The sequence below is a fragment of the Bos indicus genome, chromosome 9, assembly GCF_029378745.1.
Source record: "Bos indicus isolate NIAB-ARS_2022 breed Sahiwal x Tharparkar chromosome 9, NIAB-ARS_B.indTharparkar_mat_pri_1.0, whole genome shotgun sequence".
NCBI classification, from domain to species: Eukaryota; Metazoa; Chordata; class Mammalia; order Artiodactyla; family Bovidae; genus Bos; species Bos indicus.
In genome coordinates this window covers 42,539,674-42,562,398 of record NC_091768.1, presented here as the reverse complement: position 1 = coordinate 42,562,398, position 22,725 = coordinate 42,539,674, and the positions used below count along the sequence as shown (strand labels likewise).

Here is a 22,725-nt window from a genome sequence, read left to right as displayed (position 1 = left end):
TTTAGCTATGACCCTAAAATCTGCTCGCCTCACAACTTTCCCCATCTGGTGTAATTTGCTTTCTCTACTTGTAAAAATGCACACGACAGCAACAGCATGTATTGTGTGCCATGTTGCAACAATGAAGCTTCGTCTGTCACATTCTTCACCAAGAGAAACTTATTTCTCACCCTGTCTTTACCCAACTTCCAACCTTTCATTACACTTTGCACTGGAGGTCTGCCCAAGCACCATGCCCCGGCCCAATCCCACTTTGGAGAAAGGAGATGATGGAGCCATACCTTGTACCCGGGTTTCCGCCCTCTTTTCTTTGGGATCTTCACTGCTGGTAAAGAACCAGCTGAAGCAGAATAAATGTTATGAACTGCCATCTTCATAGGTGTCGAGTGAAGTGGGGGTCGGCCTCGCTTTCTCCCCGGGATCCTCTGAGACTGCATTTCTGCTGGTGCCAGTCTTACAGAAGGAAGTGACAAATCGCTCACAGGCAGAAGAGGTGCTAAGAATTAGTCCAGACACAAAGCAAAACAAAAACAGAAGTGTTTGTTTGGTTTGCAAGGCAAACATGGATCCGGTTTGGTGATTTTGGCCATACCTACCCCAAAGGGAGGGGAAGACCAAATAGGAGAGAGCCAGGCATTAGTTGGAGCTTTTAAAGTGCTTTTGGGCTCCTGGTATAATTTCAAGGATAGTGAATTTCCATGGGACTATAGTGAAGTATGGAAGATACTGGCTAGGTGAAGAGGACAATAGATTCCCAGCAACCAGTACAACCAGTAGTATCATCAGCAAGGAGACAGTTTTATCTATGTGCCTCAATTTCCCAGTTAGTTCAACTTTGAACTGAAATAATAATAGCATTAAATAAACACAACCAGTTTTTTCTCACATTCACTCCTATCCCTTTGGCTGGGTAACAAATAGTTATACCTTTTTCCCCCCATGAAATAAATTTAATAGAGGAAATCAATTGTATTAAAGTTGATTATGTTCCTCAATCAAAATGTAGACAGAGATTTGCATACGGAGACGTTCATTTTTATGTGATCCAGCTTCCATACTCTCAAAAATAAAATGAATAGAGCCCAATAACAAGCAATCGGGGGATGGTTAATACATCTAAAGAATAACACAATCAGCTAAATACAAGCCTTTAACAATACTCTTTTTAATAACATGAGGTTGAGTGAAAAAGCATCCCACAAAGTGCAGGTAAAAGTTGTCTCAACTCTGCAAAATTTTATGTGGTGATAAAGTGGCCAGTAGCAAAGATGGTGGGACTCTGGGTAACTGCTCACCATGTACAAATCCTTTCCCCCTTGTACTACTATGCTCAGCATTAAAAATACTTAAAATAAGTGCTCCAACCAGGGATTGAACCCACACCCCCTGCTTTGGAAGGCAAAGTCTTAACCATTGGACCGCCACAGAAGGCCTACAAAGCTCCTTTTGTTGAATAGGTTTTGAAGATTAAAGAGAGGGTAACAAACTAATTAGTACTTTACCCTAAGAATTCGTATTACTCAAAATTACACTTAACTATCCCCAAATCTCTCAATATGCCAGCAATAACTTCCTAAGGAAAAATAGTCATCTTTTAAATTGCATTCTTTTTTCCTACTTCCCTCTCCCTAGAGGGAGGAAAAGCCAGGATTTGTGCTGCTTTCCAAGTCCTTCTATAGAAAGCACATCAATCTCAGGAGTACAAAGGACCTTCCAGGGAACTAAATTGATCAACAGATTTCACACCAATGGAACAACAGTGAAGTATTTTTAGTGGAATACTAAGTATCTCCGTGGTTGGGGAGATACTTGGAGAGAGTCTTCTCACAGTCCTCTCAATTCACAAAACACCTGAATGATTACGTATTGTATTTCATCCATCAATCAGGGAGATGCTGTTCACCAATTCCTTGTTACAAATATAGACCATTTTAACACAGAGTCAAATCCAATTTTAAGTAATGGGACAGAAATTTTTAAAAATTAAATAGGTTTTTAAAAATTAAATAGGTTATTTAATAGGGGAGTCTCAAAATAACTTCTTGGAATAATTTCAGAGAATTGGAGGAAAGCATCTACAAAATGGTCCTTTCAGTAACAAATCTAGACATTCTGGAAAAGATGGTGTCAAAAGTCCAAGGTCCCCCAAATCTCCCTTTCCAAAACCAAGATATGAACAAAGAAAAGTAAGAATAGCAAATATGAATACTTTTTTTTTTTAAGTACCAATATTAGAATACAGTGCAAACAAAAAAGATGCATATTTTTTAGGGAAAATGTAACTATGGATGATAGACAACCATAATTTATCAAATGTTTAAGGATAAGGTCAAGACTAATAGCAAACTAAAATACTCAAAGATATATTAAAAGGCTGTCATCAAGCATTAAGAGTTTCTATGTGTCTTAAAATTTTTTCTTTAAGAATGAACAGCAAAAAATTCCTAAAAAAAAAAACAAAAAATACTCAAAAGCAAAAAATCTATAAGCATTTAGGCAGAACAAACAGATCATTTACAGTGGGAAAAATAAAAAGGCTAGCTGTCTTCAGCACCATTAGCCAGAAGATAATGGAATAAGTATGATGGTCATTTTTCCCGTTATTTACAGTCTCCAAACTTCTTCCCATCACAGGGACTTTGCACATATAGTTCCCTTTGCCTACATTGCTCTTTCCTCTCGCTCTGGCTTAGTCCTCTCATTCTTCATCAGTTAACTCAACAAAACTCACCTTGAGCTCTCATTAGAGTTTCCTAAGCTTAGAGTTCCTCAGTTGTGACAATTGCATGTAAAGTATCCACAATGGAACTTGGACAAAAGAAGCAGATTGGAATGTGAGGATTATACCACCTGCAATACCTCTGACCTAGCAGTCATCTTTTTTTCTGCCAACATCTATGACACCAGGGTGGGCTAACTTGTTTGCTTGCAGAGGATAAAAGTTCAGACCCTTCACTATTTTTCATATAGAGTTAATAAGAAGTTGAAGGATTCATTTGATGAAAATAATAGTTTTTGAAATTATAATTATACCCTAAAATAAGACTTGAATAAAGAAAAAGTTTATCATTGGACAAATTGGTATTTTACCTAAATTATTCTGTAAATTAAGTGCAATCACATTAAAAACCCAAACTAATTTGGGGGGAAAAAAAGACAAAACAAGTCTCAGGACAGACTTGCCCTTCTGTTTCTTAAAATGTGTTTTTTGTTGTTGTTTAGTCACTAAGTCATGTCTGACTCTTTTGCTACCCCATGGACTGTAGCCTGCCAGGCTCCTCTGTCCATGGGAGAAAACTGTAAAAGTGGCAGTAGTTTGGGTACAGAAATAAGCAATCAGATCAATAGAAACATTAGTCCAGAAATTAAACTTATATTTTCATTTGTTTGAAATTTAGAACCATTTCATATCAATGTAGACAGCTCAATAAATGGTTTGTGGACAAAGGGCACTTAGAAACCAATAACATTTTACTATATTTATAAATCCTAGAGATATCCAAGACTAATACATACAAAAATAAAAGAAATATTAAGAGGTGCTGGAGACAATATAAGTCAATACTTTTATACTCTTGGGACTGGAAAGGACTTTCTAAATATGATGGAAAACTTGGGAAGTGGGCAGGGAAAGACTGACAGACATGACCACAAATGCCTTCATACAGGAAAAGGAGAATCATGGAGAAGGTTGAAAATAAATGAAAATCTGAGGATACTATGTGTGCATATGGAACCAACAGAAGGTTAATATAAAGAACTCTTTTAAATTATTAAAACAAAAATGACTCTCCAATAGAAAAATGGACAAAGGACACGGAAAACTCACGAAAAGCGCAGGCTATGTTAGAGAAGGCAAGAAAGAAAAGAACAAGAGAAGGAAGGGTCAGGGGTGGAAAGAAGGAAGAAAGAGAGAGAAATAAATGATCAGTTATTACAGAAAAAAAAAAAAAAAGGATTCTGAACTTTACTGGTTATTTCCCAAAAAGTAAATTGAGGTACATTTGTCATTTATCAGATTGACAAATGTGAATAACTCTGACAATACTAAATGTTGGTGAGGGTGCAGAGGACATTTCCATTTATTGTTGGTAGAGTTAGAAATTGGCTAACTTTTCTGGAGGGCAATTTGAAAATCACAAACTTTACTGCTGTGCTGTAGCTCAGTCGGTAAAGAATCTGCCTGCAGTGCAGGAGACCCGGGTTTGATCCCTGGGTTGGGAAGATTCCCTGGAGGAAGACATGGCAACCCACTCCAGTATTCTTGCCTGGAAAACCCTATGGACAGAGGAGCCTGGCGGACTACAGTCCAGGGTGTTACAAAGAGTCAGACACAACTTAGTGACCAAACCACCACCATTTACAAACTGTATACATGCACGCTCCTATTCTAGCTATATTACTCCTAAGGATTTGTCCTAAGAAGATAATCTGGGGAAAAAAACAAAAATATAAGGCTAAGGATATTCTTCAAACATCATTTATATTAGTAATAGTAAAATACTGAAAGCAATCAAAATATCTCTCAAAGCAGCCTCAGTTTAGTAAATTATTTTGCATTCATAAAATGGAATACTTGTGTGTATATATTAACACACATACATATATATACATGCATCTATAAAGACTATAAAGTAGCATTTATAGTATGATTCTATTCATAACCTTTTTATATATACAGATTGAAATAAATCTGCATGTGCTTAGGCATAGAAAGAGGTCTGGGAAAGATAATCATCAAAAAGTCTGATAGTAGTGGTCTCTGGGCAAAAGAATACTGAAAGATGTTTTTGCTTTCTTTTTTGTACCATTCTGCATTGTTTGTAAACTTTAAACCATAGGTAGGAAAACAGTTTAAAGGGAAAAATAAACAATGAGTGACTAATTCTCATTCTCTGAAAGTTTCTATTGGAAATTTTTGTTTCTTTCGATGGCCTTTTGTTTTCTTGTTTTCTAATGCTTTGGGCTCCAAAGCCACAGAACTTCACTGGCCACTGCTTTAGCATCTCAAGTAAACTGTAACAAAAGCCAAAAAGACATTATAACCAACATTACAGAGAAGGTTGTTTGAGAGCTAAGAAGACTATCCATAAACAGATGGCGGATGGGGTGCTTTGCTGGGCCCCTAAGAGAACCAGCTCACCACCCTTACCCACCTTGACACCACCTCCTGCAGGCTTTTCTATCTAGTTGGCTCCTGGGTTACTGCTCTCCACCCAGAGATTTCCATTCATCTCCAAAGACCTTCCAAGACCTCAAATGCTGTCCAAGGACATTTGAGCCATGGACACATAATCTAATATCACCAATCATATAAATCATTTGAGAACTGTCAAAATCTCAAGGTGTATATGACACCTCTGAATTTCTCTGCTTTCTCTTGAGGACTTCAGTGAATACAGATGGCCTCTGTTCACTTCAGAATCAGAGCCATCTTGGAGCAAAGAGTTTTAGTAAACATTAAAAGATTCTGTCCCTAGAACAACTTAACATTCAAGTTTCTAAATCTCCAAGTTATAACCCCTTAAGCAGTTGTCAAAACCTGGCAACATATTAAATCAAGTGATTTGCTGCTGGTTTCCTAAGTCTCCTTCATCTTATACCACCACCCCCCCACTGAAAAAAAAAGGCTTGGCTAGAAATATTATAGCTGAAGCCAAGAGAAACTAAGATCCAGTCTTTGAATTTGGGGATGACAGTTTCCCTGTTAACCTTGCAAATATAATACACATAAATCAAGATTCTGGCTAATGGTGCTTCATCAAGGTAAAGAACAAGGAATTACCAAATTCAAAGCACACACCAATCCCATGGGACCGCTGAGTCACCTAATTCAATCCTGAGGCATGTGTTATATATCCATTCATTCATTCACTCTTTCATTTATTAATTTATCCAACAAATATCTGTTGAATATGCAGTGAGTGTCGAGTACTATGCACAGGCACTTGGATTACAGATGAGAATAAATCATTCACATCTCCTCAGATATTCACTGTGGAGAAGCAGACAAGTAAGAAGGCAACAATAATACATGAAGTAGCTGCTGCTGCTAAGCTGCTTCAGTCGTGTCCAACTCTGTGCAACTCCATAGATGGCAGCCCACCAGGCTCCCCCGTCCCTGGGATTCTCCAGGCAAGAACACTGAAGTGGGTTGCCATTTCCTTCTCCAATGCATGAAAGTGAAAAGTGAAAGTGAAGTCGCTCAATCCTGTCTGACTCCTAGCGACCCCATGGACTGCAGCCCACCAGGCCCCTCCGTCCATGGGATTTTCCAGGCAAGAGTACTGGAGTGGGGTGCCATTGCCTTCTCCGACATGGAGTAGAGGGTATAACAAAGATTTCCTATTAAATGACATGCGAACATCAGGGATGGAAGAAATCATTCTTTTAACTGGGTTGGAAAGAGTGGAGACAGGAGAAGCACAGAAAAGGTGACATCGGAGCCTGGCTTTTCCAAGCAGAAGAAGCTAAGCGCACAGAACTGGCAACAGAGTAGGTATGTGCAGGGATGCTTGGTGGTCCCTGGAGAAGGGATGGGCCAACCAGACTGGAGGCAGGGGCAATGGCTGCCTGTTGTTTCTAGAAGTACTGAGAGGAGGTAGTTACAAGGCTCTCTAACCTCCTAATGGACTTGAGATTATTTCCTTCTGCATGGGATGGGTCCCTGACCTTAGTGTCACACTCTTTCTCACTGTCACTTTAAAAGTACAACCAGAATCCTATTTTCTCTTGTTCTGGGGCACCCGTTGAATTCACCATAAGCCAGAATTTCTAGTGTCATTTTTTTTTACCAGCAGCCTCGTATGCACCTTAATATCCAGGGCTCCCCACTCTGTTTAGGTCTGTATGTGAGGTGGTTTCAAGCAATTAAGATGTGCCTTGCCATCTGTCTAAAATTTGGCTGCTCTGCATGGTGGCCCAAGTCTTCCTGCTTCAGAGACTTTCCCTTCTACATACTGGTCTCTGTCTTCTCTCAACTTTCTTACTGCCTGTTGCCTGCACCACTAGTTTCAGCAGGCACTGATTGAGTGATGGTTTATCTCATTCTCTCATTGTTTCATGCACATACGTGATTTCTGTGCACCCCTGGAGGCCAGGGGCTATGTTTCTTTCCTCTGTCATTCTGCACTTCGAAGCACCTGGTACAACGTTGCCCCCACAGAGTGCACCTGGCACCTGGGGCAACGCTGTTCACTGTGGAGTCTGCCATCTCACTGAGGCTCACAGCCCACAGTCAGGGTCAAAGCTCTGCGTTCAAATGTTTTAATTTTGGATAGAAACGTATCAATATAATAGATCACTTTGCTGGTCAACGAAAGCTTCATACCATAAGAAGCAGGACAGTAACATAATCTGTTGAATGGAAAAGTATATTCCCTTAAGATACATTTTTTCCCCAATTCTGTCACAAGAATTGGGCCAACAGAAGCCAAAACCAACACTCATGTAGACTCACTCCTAGCACTCACTTTTTGCTCTCTGATACTATTTTCCACTTAAAATAAAACCAACACTCCTTAGAGAGCTGATTCCATACCTGGGGGACAGAGAAAGGTCGGAATTAGCTTGGAACATCTTATTACTACCAGACAAGGATGACTGCTAAGAGGACAAAGAAGCAAGTTGTAACAATTTATGAATCAACAATAATAAATGGTGATACAGTAAATTGGAATGATTGTGAAAGGCTATGAGTTCTTTATGATATTCAGAAGAGTAAGCTAAGGTGCACCAAACTCTATTTGTAATTTTTTTAATGCAATAGAAATAAGAATAGAATAAAATATAATTTATATTTCTTTTGTTGATTTTAATAAGTATAGGAGAGTTTTGTTGTTGTCATTGTCATTTAATCACTAAGCTGTGTCTGACTCTTTTGCAACGCCAAGGACTGTAGCCTGCCAGGCTCCTCTGTCAATGGGATTTCCCAGGCAAGAATACTGGAATGGGTTGCCATTACCTTCTCCAGGGGATCTTCCCCACCCAGGGACTGAATTCACATCTCCTGTGTTGGCAGGCAGGTTCTTTACCACTAAGCCACCAGGGAAGACCATGGGAGGGTTTATCTACAGGTATTTTTGTTCCACTGATTGCATACTGATGTGCCCTTGTCTTTCCATGTTTAAATACACATGGAGATGATAAATGTCTTTCCATATCTAATACAAAGAAATTATAAATAAGTCAATTTGTTCTGGAAAAATAAGAACCAACTTAGGAACAAAAAGGACTGGGTAGCCCCAGTTGTTGCACATAATAACCAGGTAAAAAGTGGGTTGAACAGAACATTCTTAGGTGATGAGTCTGTTAAATGTCTTTAGAGGGGTTACAATGTGCAGACTTATTCCCTCAATCCCTGACATGTAGATTCTAGATGCAGATAGTAAGTATATAGAGACTTCAAGGCATAAGTGTCTCCTTGCCCACAGCCAGAACTTCCAGCTCTGCTGCCAGGTAGGTGAAAGGCCTTCCCACTCCCTTGTAACTAACTGGTCGTTGGCTGAGAGGGCAGATTCTAAAACCTGTCACATCCATTCCACCCTTGGCCAAACTTATAAAAGCTCTTTCCTTGCTAATACTGGAACCTTCCTTGTATCCAGTAAGGGTGAGGTAAGGGTGCAGGGTGATAGCCAAAATGTATATATTTAAGGAGGAAAGATACATGAAGCAAGAGCAGAGAATATGCACCTCAAAGTGGGGAAAACATGCATCCCGATATTCAGGGTTAGAGAAAACATTAGAACATTTGAAAGCATGAGAGATAGGCACACTACAGAGTGACAAATTATTTACTGACTGGGCAGTAAATCAATCAACTATTTTCTGGGTCTCACCAGTCCCCTCAGCCAGCACAGGAAGAAGAGAAATTTGCTTCTAACTCCAGCACTGCCGTCTGGCCTAAAGCTGCTCCTAAGAGGTGTACTTGAGAGAACAAGGGAAAGCAGAGGACAAGCCCAGAAGGCACTGGCTGCTACCTTGTTGGGGAAATGAACATGAAAGAAGTCTTGTTTGGGTTTCAGAAGCAGGAGACCAGGCCTCTGACCTGCTTCTGATCTGCCTGGACCCAGACCAGATTCTGTGCATGCCTGCAAGCATAGCAAGTCAGGTGGCACTTTAAAAAGAAAGGAACGGAGTGGGTCTTAGAAGTCTTAGGCCCCCAGAGGTCTGGCCAACCCTGCCTCCCCACCCTGCCTGGGGTCTAAGGAAATCCTATGACTCACAAGGTGAAACAAACAGCATTATAAAAAGTAAAATCAGAGCTTCATTTTTGCATGCAAACTAATGGTAACATCAGTGTGCAGCCTAGAATTAGAACCAGGAGCCCCCAAACTGCAACTTGAAGTCTCACCCATGGGGTGTATGCACTGCCCAGAACCTTTTCCCAGTTGGGATTCCCGATTGCTGTTAACAAGGGACTTTCCCAGCGCTGTTTAAGTCTGGATGTTGGTCAACCCAATTTGGTGATGTACGTGCTATAACTCTTTTCTGTTGTTTCTGTTTCTCTTCTTTTAATGACTGTATTTTCAAATTAAGCCAAATAATCCTCTATTAAATATTGAAATTGTTTATTTTGTGTGATGAGTGATTTCTTTTTTTAATGAATCTTTCAAACCTAAAACATAAGTAAAATTTTTGGCAAAACACACTTTCTTGTTTCAAATGTTCATCCCTTTCTAAAAAAATCAAGTTCCCCACACTGAGAGGCCTTTCTTCCCTTTCAGGTGACATCCTTACAGAAAAGAGCTCTCTGGAGATTCTGTGGGCCAGCACTGGGCCTATCTCTTTCAAGTCCCATCCTTCACACTGCCCAGCAATTTTCTATATGAGAGGCCTGGTACCCAAGGTGGCTTTCCAAGGTTGCCATGACAGCTGACTGCTGGCTGGGTTTGCCCAATGGGAAGTGCCAATCTGAGTTTGGAGGGTGGCTGATGGCATGGGTGAAGCCAAGGGCTCTATCATCCACCATCTTTGCTTTGCTAGGCTCTGCCAGAAACCACCTATGCTCTGAGGCTCCAGCTCCCACTAGACAGGCCCACACAGTCCCACACTCTGCAAGGTGGCCTGGCCCTGCCTGCAGCACCACCACCTCCTCTCTAGCCTACAGTAGTACCACTGCAGGAACTGTGGCTAATGGTCCAGCCTCCTGGGTTGGCCCGTCCATCCCTGTACCTCCATTTCCCTGCGTGACATGCCCAGCCCTTAAATACTAATGAGATTTCCTAGTTAGACCCCTACAGGCAGACATGGAATGGCAGGTCAGTTAGTGACCAGGCAGAACTTTGTAAGAAAGACTCCTTTGGGAATTTCCCATCTTTCCTGCTATCTCAAAGAATGGAGTCTGTCTTTCTGTTGCCATATCTGGAGCTCTGCATAGCTGCAAACCCCTCGGTTGTGTGGAGGAGGGAGGTGATAGAATGCTTTCTGCCATTGCTGTGGTCAGCAGAATTGTGGTTAAGAAAAATAAGAGCACATAATCTTCAAGATAAATGTTTAATTTTACATAGTAGCACGGATAGCCTGCTATCATATGGTAGGTGAGGAAGATATACTTGCATATACATATATTCATAGATAAATATATACACTTTTATATGCATAAAATATCTCAGAAAGTATTAAAAAATGGCAGCAATCATCTGGAAGTTGGTAGCAGGGGGACTGGAACTTTTCTCTGCACACTCTTTTCTACCTTTTATATTTCGTGTCTATTCAAAAATAAAAATAAAATAAATTAGCTCGTCTACAAATTCTTACTCCAGAGAAGAATGAGTGAGTGGCTCTGCCATCCACAACCACCGAGCAGCAGGGCTCCCTGCACCAACATGTGGGGGGTAGGATGGGGCAGGTGCCCTGGACTCTTCAAGGACCACAAATCACAAGTCATCCTGTGGGCGCCACACTCATCAGGTGCCATCGTTGTGTGCATTCACACTGACCAGATACCTAATATCCCAGTGATGTGACTGATTGGACCAGCAGCCATTTCAGTGGGCATTCACAAATTCACAAATTCCTTCAGCTGCCTCCCAGGGTCAGCCCTGAGTAGCATGCCAGGAGCTGGCAATGGAGCTTGCTAGAGGCACAAGGGGGGAACCTGACCCTTCAAGACACATTTCCACATCTCTATAGGCTCTAAAGAGATGGCACTGACACAAAGAGAAAGCTTAAGTGGTACTCAGTTCAGTTCAGTTCAGTCGCTCAGTCGTGTCCGACTCTCTGCGACCCCATGAATCACGGCACGTCAGGCCTCCCTGTCCATCACCAATTCCTGGAGTTCACTCAAACTCATGTCCATTGAGTCGGTGATGCCATCCAGCAATCTCATTCTCTGTCGTCCCCTTCTCCTCCTGCCCTCAGTCCCTCCCAGCATCAGAGTCTTTTCCAATGAGTCAACTCTTCGCATGAAGTGGCAAAAGTATTGGAGTTTCACTAGGCAACACAATCAACTCACTGAGCATGTGATGACTGGAGAGATACAGGAACACACTTATTTGGCCAGTGCCTGTGACCCACGGGCTGATCTAAATACTTTTAGAGGATTATTCTAGTTTCCGTAGCAGTAGGGCAGCTTGTACTGGAAGATGCTGTCTCTGCTGGGAGGTGGAACCAGTGAATTTCTGTCACTTGGGCTCTGAACTCAGTTTACAGTGTAAGGAAAGTCACTTTTTAGGGCAGCTACAACTATATCATTTTTTTTGCAAACCACGATTTCCTGTTTTGTTCTCTATTTATACTTTACATTTAGTTTTAAGAAAGCACTAGCGGTTTGGTGTTTTGGTTGTTTCTAGTTCAATCTTTATCAACAAAGCAAACTTTCTTTTCAAGACTATGTTTTGTAATATAAGTGAACTGTAGGCCTAGATTCCTTTAGAATACTTTGCTCAGAAAGATTCTTAAAGCTTTAATAATAAGACAAATCACAACTCTCTAAATCAATGTCTCATGAAGTGGGAATCCACTCAGCAGTCTTGAAGGTTGTGAATTCCTCAAGGATTTCACACAGGGCTGTTTTAGACAGCATCCTTTCAACACAAATGTTTTCACACAAAATTTCAGGCACACAGTTGTCCAGGTTGAAGTGCAGAAATGTGTAACTATGATATCTGCATTATGATACTCTTCACAAAACACTAAAGTATCCAAGACACTTTGTTAGTTGTCTCAAGACTTAGCAACTCAATGTTTGCCCTTGAAGAATTTGTTGTCTAAGAAAGATACACACCTTGGCTCCACGTAGGCATGATACATCACTCAATAGAATACAAATACGAAAACAACTCAGGAACCAAAGCCCTCGCCTCTTTGCAAGTCAAGGAAAGATGTATTTTAGAGATGAATGGCAACAGCCCTTAAAACTGATTTTGGTCCTCTGTGTTCACTGGCAGAGCTTTGCTTTCCCAGTGTACAAGGACCGTGTGTGTTTCTTTGATTGCGGGGCTTATAGGAGGAGCCGGTGCGGCCAGTGAGCAAGGATCAGGTCTACACACACACCACCTTCCAGGTGGCCCCTCTGGCATGTTGTGGTGTGCAGAGCACGGCCAAATTCTCAGTCTCAGTCTTTCGGGATGGCTCAGAGCCTGATGATGCTCTCAGGTCACTGGAAAAGGAGAAACGGTCATAGCACACACTTGGGGTCCAGCTAAGGAGCGGTGGCTGGTCACCACAAATACAAAGCCTCTGCAGAACAGGCCTGCCAGCCCATGGTACAACAGCCAAGTTTATGTTCAGGTTTTCCCTGAGCAACTCCTGCTTCCCTTGGGACACACCACCCATGGAGCATGGGATCCCAGGTCCCACCAGTCCCCGTAAGCTGCTTCCCTCACATCTGTGCCTGAGATGCTGCAGGTGCTGGCCCTGGTAGACGTGGCAACACACAGGACCAACAAGGTAACAAACAGAGGATGGATCAGTAAATGGATGAAAGAAGCATCTGAACGTGCACACATTATTTAGTTAAATTTTCACTATGAGCCTTTAAGGCAAGAATTATTATGTACCCCCATTACACAGATGAAGAGTCTGTCAAACCTACACAGATGACGGCTCAGAGAGGCTCTGTGTCTTGTGCCAGACACAACCTCTCCCAACCACCACCTGGTTAACAAGATGTTAGCCATTGAGACCCAAAGGGGTGTCACCTCTCAGGGCTTTTTGCTTCTGGCTGGAGGTGGAGTGGAAGATGTTGCATTTTAAAATGTCTGACCAAAAAGTCTGGAAGCCTCGCATACAATATTTGAGAGAAATCAAGGATGTTATTATTGTTGTACCTGGGCAGGGTAAAGTTAGTGTGACCTCCTGGGGCCCTGCAGGCACTGAATCCTCATCAAATATGATTTTACTGACTCATAAAAAGAAAGGGAGGGAGAAGAGCACACAATGACACAATTGTGGCCTTCTATTGCTGGGTTGTGAAAGAAAAGGTCAAAAAAAGAAAACAAATAATGACTTTCATCCTGGCCCCTCTCCAGTGGGATAGCAGTCAGCAAACAGGGGCCTCCTGGATAATTTTCCAGATCTTCTTCCCTTCTCAGAGGTCTCCTGAGGCTGTGCAACAGCAGTTAAATCAATTCTTAATTAGCTTTCAGCATTTATCTTTTGAAAATCCAGACCTATATGAATATTTATTGAACACTTACGACTTACTAAGTGCGGAGCATGTGTGCCAGGTCCTGGAGATACAAAGGGGGATTGGGACAAGCCTACAAATGGAAAAGTATCTGCAGCGGCAGGTGCACCTGGTCTGGGACGAACCTTGCATACTTGCCTCGGGAAGCAGGCGGACAAGTCTCAGCAGGAGTCAAAGCACAGAAGGAGCTGAGGAGCAAAAAGTGCTGAAGAGTACAGAGGGGTGCCACTGGGCTAACTTTTATTTTTCAGAACAAGAAGAACAAGGATGGGATTAGCCTACTGCTTGAAGTAGACTCGAGAGGTCACAAGTGACAGTGAACCGATACAACAGCTCAGGGACTATTTGCTTCTGTTTAGGATGGAAAGGGGAAGGATTTCAAACTGGGAGATGGCAGAACACAGAGTTAAGAGAGAGGATGGCTGCCTGGGGCCGGTGCAGAAGAATTGAAAACTGTTCATCACTTTCATGAGCGCAATCCCTCTGGGCTCAGACAAACCCTTCCTCTGGGGCAGTAACAATTTACACATAGGGTCTCAGAGCTAGTTAGAAATCTCTGAGGACTCATAGAAAGAGAAGTACTAGAAGAGCAAAGGGGCATATTTTATCCCAATTTTCAAAACTGTTTGAATTCTGGATGTGAATAATCCATTAGTGAACTGATTATTAAACAAATTGGCAAGCTCTTATAAAAGAATGAGATCATCGCTAACATTGGAACATTGGTTTGCTAAGCGCAAATTCCCTTAAAATTTAAGGGTTAACCTAACTAGATTTATTGGTGGGGTAAGAGGGTGAGATGGGCAAGTAGAGATTAGGTGGAAATAAGGAATGCTATAACCATGGGCTGTCTTGATATCTCAAAGTTTTGACAAAATTTCCCAAGATTATTTCATGGATCAAGATAGTAAATGTGAGCAGAGGATAATACTTTTGGGTAGAATTGTAACTAATCAAGTTCCAATTTGCATAATTAATGAAAACACCAATCTACCAGTTGCCTCCATTGGCATGCTACATGTCTCTAGTTTTATTAATAGTTATTAATACATTCTCCCTGATGACATGGATGAGGATCCAGAAAGCAGACCTATCAAATAAAAGCAGATGATACAAGTCTGGGAGGGACAGCTAATGCTACACATTACAGAATTAAAATTCAAAATTTTTCTAGCCAGGTAGACCAAATCAATGAAATAGAAACTTTAAAAAATGAAATATTTAAAATCTTCATTTACAAATGTAAAGGAGAGGTTTGACAGGAAAGGTTTCCTATGTGGAAAAGATCTAGGAATTTTAGTTAATGACAATAAGATCACATTCTGAAGTTCTACATTGACATGAACTTTGGAGGAACACTATCCAGAGCAGTATAAGTACTATATATTGATCTTTGATTTGGGGAAATCAATTTGGGCTTCCCTAATGGTTCAATGGGTACAGAATCTGCCTGCAATGCAGGAGACACAGGAGACTTGGATTCAATTCCTGGGTCAGGAAGATCCCCTGGAGAAGGAAATGGCACCCACTCCAGTATTCTTGCTTTAAAAAAATCCCATGAACAGAGGAGCCTAGCAGGCTACAGTCCAAAGGGTCACAGAGTCAGACATGACTAAACAATTAAGCACAAGCACTGTCTTTATCTTACCATTTGTGGTGGCATGTTAACTAGAATATGAATTTCTTACAGAAGTCTTTTGCTATACTTTAAGGCATCCCACTCTAGTACCCCTGCCTGGAAAATCCCATGGATGGAGGGGCCTGGTAGGCTGCAGTCCATGGGGTTGCTAGGAGTCGGACACGACTGAGCGACTTCACTTTCAATTTTCACTTTCCTGCATTGGAGAAGGAAATGGCAACCCACTCCAGTGTTCTTGCCTGGAGAATCCCAGGGACAGGGGAGCCTGGTGGGCTGCCGTCTATGGGGTCGCACAGAGTCAGATACGACTGAAGCGACTTAGCAGCAGCAAGGCATTTTTATTCCTATATCGCCTTGGAAGAAGAAGAAAACCTGATAGCCCTTTTTGTAATTTAATCATGATTTATTTACATTCAAGCTAACTTGTGCAAGTAAAGTTTTCCATTTTACATTTAAATTTCCCAAGTACAAATATCTGTTTTAATTGAGATACAAATATATACAGTGAAATGCACAGGTCTTAAAGGTACAGCTTAATGAGTTTTGCCAAATGTATATACCAATGTAATTCATATATCCCCAGTAAAATACAGAACATTTTCTTCAACTCAGAAAGTTCCTTTATGCCTCTTTCCAGTCAACTGCACTCCTCCAAAGCCAACCATTGCTCTGATTTCTATCACCATAGATTAGTTTTGTCTGTTCTTGAGTTTCATATAAATGGAATTATACAATATGTATTCTTTTGCATCTGGCTTCATTAGTTCATTAAGTATATTTTTGCATGTATCAGTAATTCGTTTCTTTTTATTGCTGAATAGTATCCTGTTGTATGAATATTCCACAGTCTGTTAATCCATTCACCTGTTGATAGACATTTGGGTTATTTCTGTTTTTAAGCTATTTTGAACAACTTTGATAAAAAGATTCATGAACAAGTCTTTTGTGGGCATATGTTTTCATTATCTAAGGTAAATGCCTAGGAGTGGACTATCTGGTTCATGGGATAGGCTTATGTTGAGCTTTGTAAGGAACTGCCAAACAATTTTCCTGTGGTTGTGCCCTCTTCACTCCACCAGCAGTGTGAGTATCCATATCCTCACTTTCAGTGCTGTCGGTCTTTCATTTCAGTCATTTTAGTGGGTGGAATTGAATCTTCATCTCTTAGATGAGTAGAGATGTTGAACACCTTTTTTCATGTGTATACTGGCTGTTCACGCATCTTCTGTTGAAAGTATATGTTCAAGTCTTTTGCCTGAATTTCATTGAGTTGTCTTTTTTATTATTGAGCTGTATGAGTTCTTTATATATTTTAGATACAAGTCCTTTGTCAAATACCTGTACTACAAAACTTCTCTCAGTCTTGCCTATTTACTCTCTAACTAGTGTCTTTTAATGAGCAGAAATTTTGGTTGTCTTTTTTTTTTTTTTTCATTGAAGTCCAACATAGCAATCTCTAGTTGATTAGTGAGTTTTGTGCCCTCTCCAAGGAATGTTTTTTCACCCTAAGATCATGAAGTTATTCTTCTGTTTTCTTCTAATTTAGAAGCTTTGTGATTCTACTTATTACAGTTTAGGCCTATCAGTTCAGTTCAGTCGCTCAGTCGTGTCCAACTCTGCGATCCCATGGACTGCAGCACGCCAGGCTTCCCTGTCCATCACCAACTCCCAGAGCTTACTCAAACTCATGTCCATCAAGTCAGTGATGACATCCAACCATCTCATCCTCTGTCATCCCCTTCTCCTCCTTGCCTTCAATCTTTCCCAGCATCAGGGTCTTTCCCAATGAGTCACATCAGATGGCCAAAATATTGGAGTTTCAGCTTCAATATCAGTCTTTTCAAAGAACACCAGGACTGATCTCCTTTAGGATGGACTGGTTGGATCTCCTTGCAGCCCAAGGGACTCTCAAGAGTCTTCTCCAACACCACAGTTCAAAAGCATCAATTCTGCAATGAACATTGGGGTACACGTGTCTCTTTCCCTTCTGGTTTCCTCAGTGTGTATGCCCAGTAGTGGGATTGCTGGATCATAAGGCAGTTCTATTTCCAGTTTTTTAAGGAATCTCCACACTGTTCTCCATAGTAGCTGTACTAGTTTGTATTCCCACCAACAGTGTAAGAGGGTTCCCTTTTCTCCACACCCTCTCCAGCATTTATTATTTGTAGACTTTTGGATCGCAGCCATTCTGACTGGTGTGAAATAGTACCTCATAGTGGTTTTGATTTGCATTTCTCTGATAATGAGTGATGTTGAGCATCTTTTCATGTGTTTGTTAGCCATCTGTATGTCTTCTTTGGAGAAATGTATAGAACAGTCTTATGGACTCTGTGGGAGAGGGAGAGGGTGGGAAGATTTGGGAGAATGGCATTGAAACATGTAAAATATCATGTATGAAACGAGTTGCCAGTCCAGGTTCGATGCACAATACTGGATGCTTGGGGCTAGTGCACTGGGATGACCCAGAGGGATGGTATGGGGAGGGAGGAGGGAGGAGGGTTCAGGATGGGGAACACATGTATACCTGTGGCGGATTCATTTTGATATTTGGCAAAACTAATACAATTATGTAAAGTTTAAAAATAAAATAAAATTAAAAAAAAAAACAAAAACAAACAAACAAAAAAGCATCAATTCTTCAGTGCTCAGCTTTCTTTATAGTCCAACTCTCACATCCATACATGACTACTGGAAAAGCCATAGCTTTGACTTCATGGACCTTGGTTGGCAAAGTAATGTCTCTGCTTTTTAATACACTGTCTAGGTTGGTCATAGCTTTTAGGTCTATGATTCATCAAATTAACATTTGCATTTGGTGTGGAGACAAGATTCAGAATTCATTCTTCCCCCATACAGATATTCAGTTATCCCCAAAACAATTAATTCAAAAGGTTTTCTCTCTCTGTTGAATTGCTCTGGTGCCTTTGTCAAAAATCAATTTACTGTATAAATTTGAGTCTATTTCTGGACTCTCTTGGTGCCAATGTCTTTTGGTCCTATAACTTTATAGTAAATTTTAAAATCAGGTAATGTGAGTGCTCCAACTTCATTTTCCTTTTTCAAGTTTATTTCGTGAGTTTCCACATAAGTTAAAAAAAAAAAATCTGTTTTTGTTTTTTTTTTTTTGGCTGTGCTGCATGGCTTGCACGTTCTCAGTTCCCTGAACAGGGTTTGAATCCAGGCCACAACAGTGAAAGCCCAGAATCCTAACCATTAGGCCACGAAGAAATTTCTGCTAGCATTTTAATTGGGATTGCATTGAATCTATATATAAATTTTGGAAAAATTGAAATGTTACTAATATGGAGTCTTATAACATGTATACAGAGTATATCTCTCCATTTATTTATGATTCCTTTGGTTTTCCTTGGAAATATTTTTGTAGTTTTTTGGTGTAGATATCTGGTCATTTAGAAGTAGCTTACTTTTAATAGAACATATAGTCAGTGTACAAAAGTCAATTGTATTTCTACATAAAAGCAATAACTGGAAAATGAACCATTCCAGTAGCATCAAACACCAAAATATACATAAAGATATAATGCACATGTTTTATTAAGTGTATCATTAAATATGCTTTGGTTTTTGATGCTATTGGAATGGTTCTTTTTCCAACTGTTACTTTTGTATGGAAGTACAATTGACTTTTGCACAATGACTCTGTATTCTACTAGTAAACTACTTCTAATGACCAGATATAGTAAGGTTTTTTTGTACATTCCTTTAGATTTTCTTTATACACAATGCTGTCTGTGAATTTAAAATTATATTTCTTTATAATTTTTTAAAAATTTTGTTTTCTTGCCTTTTTATAACATCTGGTACCTCCAGGATAACACTGTACATAAATTGTGAAAGAGGATAGACTGGTTTGTTCCTGATTGTAGGGGAGAAGTTTTTCAATATTTTATCCTTAAGTGTAGTGTTATTTCATTTTCCATAATTTCAAAACATTTACAACTTCATTTATAATCTCTTATTTAACATAATGGTTATTTGATAGCATATTTTTTATTTTCACATATTTAGGATTTTCCTAATGTTTCCATTACTGACTTTCAAAACATTCTGTATGACTTCAATCCTTTGAAATTTGTTATTATTTTATGGACCAATTTTTGGTCTATCTTGGTGAATGTTCTATGTACATTTGAAAGGAAAGACTATTCTGCAGTTGTAGGGTATAGTGTTCTGTAAATATTAATTAGGTTAATTTGGCTGATATGCTATTCAAATCCTCTATACTTTTATAAATTTTTTCTATACTTGTTGTTCTACCAAGTATACCTAAATGTGCAGTATTAAAGTCTGCCACACTAATTATGAGTTTGTTAATTTGACCCTTTAGTTCTGACAGATCTTATAACATGTACTTTGAGGCTGTTGCTGAGGTACAGATACATTTAAGATTTTAATGTCTTCTTGATGATTTGACTGTTTTATCATCATGAGTATCTCTATTTCTGATAAAACTGACTGTTTTTAAGTCTACTTTGTCTGATATTAACATAGTAACTCCATCTTTCTTATGATTAATGTTCATGCAATTTATATTTTATTGATCTTTTACTTGTAACCTATCTTCAGTTTTATATTTAAAATGTGTCTCTGGGGGCCAGCTTGCTAGGTTTGTTTTATTATCCAATCTGACAAAATTACTGCCTATATGTATGAGGTATTTGGTCCATTTGTATTTAATGTAATTATTGAAAGAGTTGACTTTGGGTCTACCATCTTGCTTATTTGTTTACTACTGGTCCTTTATTTCTCTTTTCCTATTTTATTTTGTGTTAATTTTCAAATTTTATTTTACCCTTGCCTTTCAATTTTGAGCTGTTTGCTTTCTTTCTTAGTTGTGTTCAAGTTCACTTATCATTTGTTCTTCAATGGCTAATCTGTTGTTAAGGCCATCCAAGCATGTCTTGTATTTCATTTATTTGTCTTGTATTTTATGTCTTATATTTTATTTTTGAATTTTATCTTATATTTTATTTTACTTTTTAGCTCTAGAAGTTCCATTTCCATTTATTTTTATTTCAGAGTTTTCATTTCTTTCCTGAAATATCCTTCTCTTTTCCTTACATTATTTAAGATATTTATAACAGTTATATAATTATCAGTACTTATCTGATAACTCCAATACTGAGTTCATCCAAGAATATGTTCCTATTGTCTATATTTTTAATCAATAACGAGTGACATTTTTTCTGCTTTTTTACATGTCTCTCTCCCTCTCTCTTTAAAAGTTATGCTTCAGAGAATTGTGTATAGAAAAATAGTGGAGAATTGAACATAATCTTTACCCTGCTTTTGTTTACTTCCCAGGCTGCAAGCCCTTTCCTCTGCCAGGTAGCTATTCAGGTTTACCTAGAATTGAGTTGAAATGGTGCTGGTGCAGTTTTATTTAGACTGAGTCTACCTAAAATTATTCAGATTAATTTGCCCAACTTCCAGCCAGTTTCCTTGATTTTTTGTTTACCTTTGAACTCTTGTACAGCCCCCAGAACTTAAACACCAGGAGAATATTTGAAACTATGTGGTTTCTCTCTGCCTACAAGCCACTCTTCCACTGGTGCTGTCCCAAAAAATTTAGAAAGGGGGAGATAATAATATTGGGGTTTTTGCAGGTTTTGTGAATATATTTTTGTGCCACTTATTAATTTATTGCTTCCCAGCAACAAATGTGTCTTTCTTTGCTCTATTCCATGATACCAGAGCTGGATTCTACAGACTGTATTTCACCTTTGCCAGTTGGCTTGATGCTAGCCCCTGTCAACAGACAGTATTGGAAAGACATTGCAAATCTGGAAGAGAAAGACTTTTTCTTCTTCCAGTGTTTTATTTTTCTACATGGTGGCAAGTGGGTCAGTATGCAGGGGCCCTGGCAGTGTTCCTAGCACGAAAGATGGTTCTTGGGTTCAGAAGCAGGCTCTCTCCAACACATGTCAACACACTGTCTCCACAGGCAGAGGTCTGAATCCTAGCCTTACAGGGGCCTCTTCCTCTGAGTTTCTAAGTTTCTTCATTAATCACTTATCCTTCAGCTTTAGGGATAGTTACTGTTCTCTGCAGTTACTACTTTAGAGTTCTTCTTTACCTCTCTCAGTAATTAACCATCTTTTACTTAGCAATTCTTTATATTAAATCTTTCCTACTGAAGTTGCTGTGTGGTTTACACCTTGGACTGATCCCAGGGGTCTTTTAGTGCTTCCTACCAGCACACACTGTTATATAAAGTCCAAAAATTGTTTTTTTCTTATAAACTCCCTGCCTTTTACAGGCCTCCTCCATTATAGACCCACACTTTCTCTGGTCCCCACACAGTGCTGTCTATGCACACACTATTCTCAACTCCTCATATCCCTTCCCCCACCTCCCTTCCTGGCCTGGTGCACTCAAAGTCATCCTTCCAGATGGCTCAAAGGCATTTCCTTGAGGAAACTCTACTTCTACACCTACCTATACCTGGCCATCCCTTAGGTATGGGAGCTAGAGTTCTCTGCTACACCTAGGAAGGGCTCATTTCTCTCTGGAATATAGTTCATCAAGGTATCTTTGCATCCTTCAACTTTTTGCTAGTCTCATTGAAAAATTTGGATTTTATTTTTCTAGCTTTTTCTTGTTGCTTTCCATGACCAAAAATATTTCACATTGTTTTTACATCCTAACTGGAAGTAGAAGCCTCTAGGTGTTCTTACACATGCAAAGACAGTTTCCAGAAGTATATACTAATACAATGCCAAGCGTGGAATGGGTTTGAGCACATAAATGGGTAAAGAGAGACGTCATTTACTTTCTACTATGATCTTTGTTAATTCATTCATTTATTCAGCAACTACTTATTGAGCACCTACTATACACCACTGTACGAGCACCTACTTCTGAGCCCTAAGAATATAGTGTTTAGTTCAGTTCAGTCGCTCAGTTGTGTCTGACTCTTTCGACCCCATGAACCGCAGCACACCAGGCCTCCCTGTCCATCACCAACTCCCGGAGTCCACACAAACCCATGTCCATCGAGTTGGTGATGCCATCCAACCATCTCATCCTCTGTCATCCCCCTTCTCCTCCTGCCCTCAATCTTTCCCAGCATGAGGGTATTTTCAAATGAGTCAGCTCTGTGCATCAGGTGGCCAAAGTATTGGAGTTTTAGCTTCAACATCAGTCCTACCAAAGAACACCCAGGACTGATCTCCTTTAGGATGGACTGGTTGGATCTCTTTGCAGTCCAAGGGACTCTCAAGAGTCTTCTCCAACACCACAGTTCAAAAGCATCAATTCTTCAGCACTCAGCTTTCTTCACAGTCCAGCTCTCACATCCATACATGACCACTGGAAAAACCATAGCCTTGACTAGACGGACCTTTGTTGGCAAAGTAATGTCTCTGCTTTTTAATATGCTGTCTAGGTTGGTCATAACTTTCCTTCCAAGGAGCAAGCGTCTTTTAATTTCATG

At 39.9% G+C, this 22,725-nt stretch overlaps 1 protein-coding gene across 8 annotated transcripts in view; it reads right to left on the bottom strand.

Annotated features, from left to right (window-relative positions):
* SCML4 (Scm polycomb group protein like 4) overlaps positions 1–22,725 on the bottom strand; it is a 111,743-nt gene that overhangs the window by 67,814 nt on the left and 21,204 nt on the right. For all 8 annotated transcript variants that reach the window (XM_070796003.1, XM_070796001.1, XM_070795998.1 and 5 more), the window contains one exon: positions 282–496. In XM_070796003.1, the coding sequence (XP_070652104.1) occupies positions 282–496 (215 nt within the window). The remainder of the gene's footprint in view (positions 1–281; positions 497–22,725) is intronic.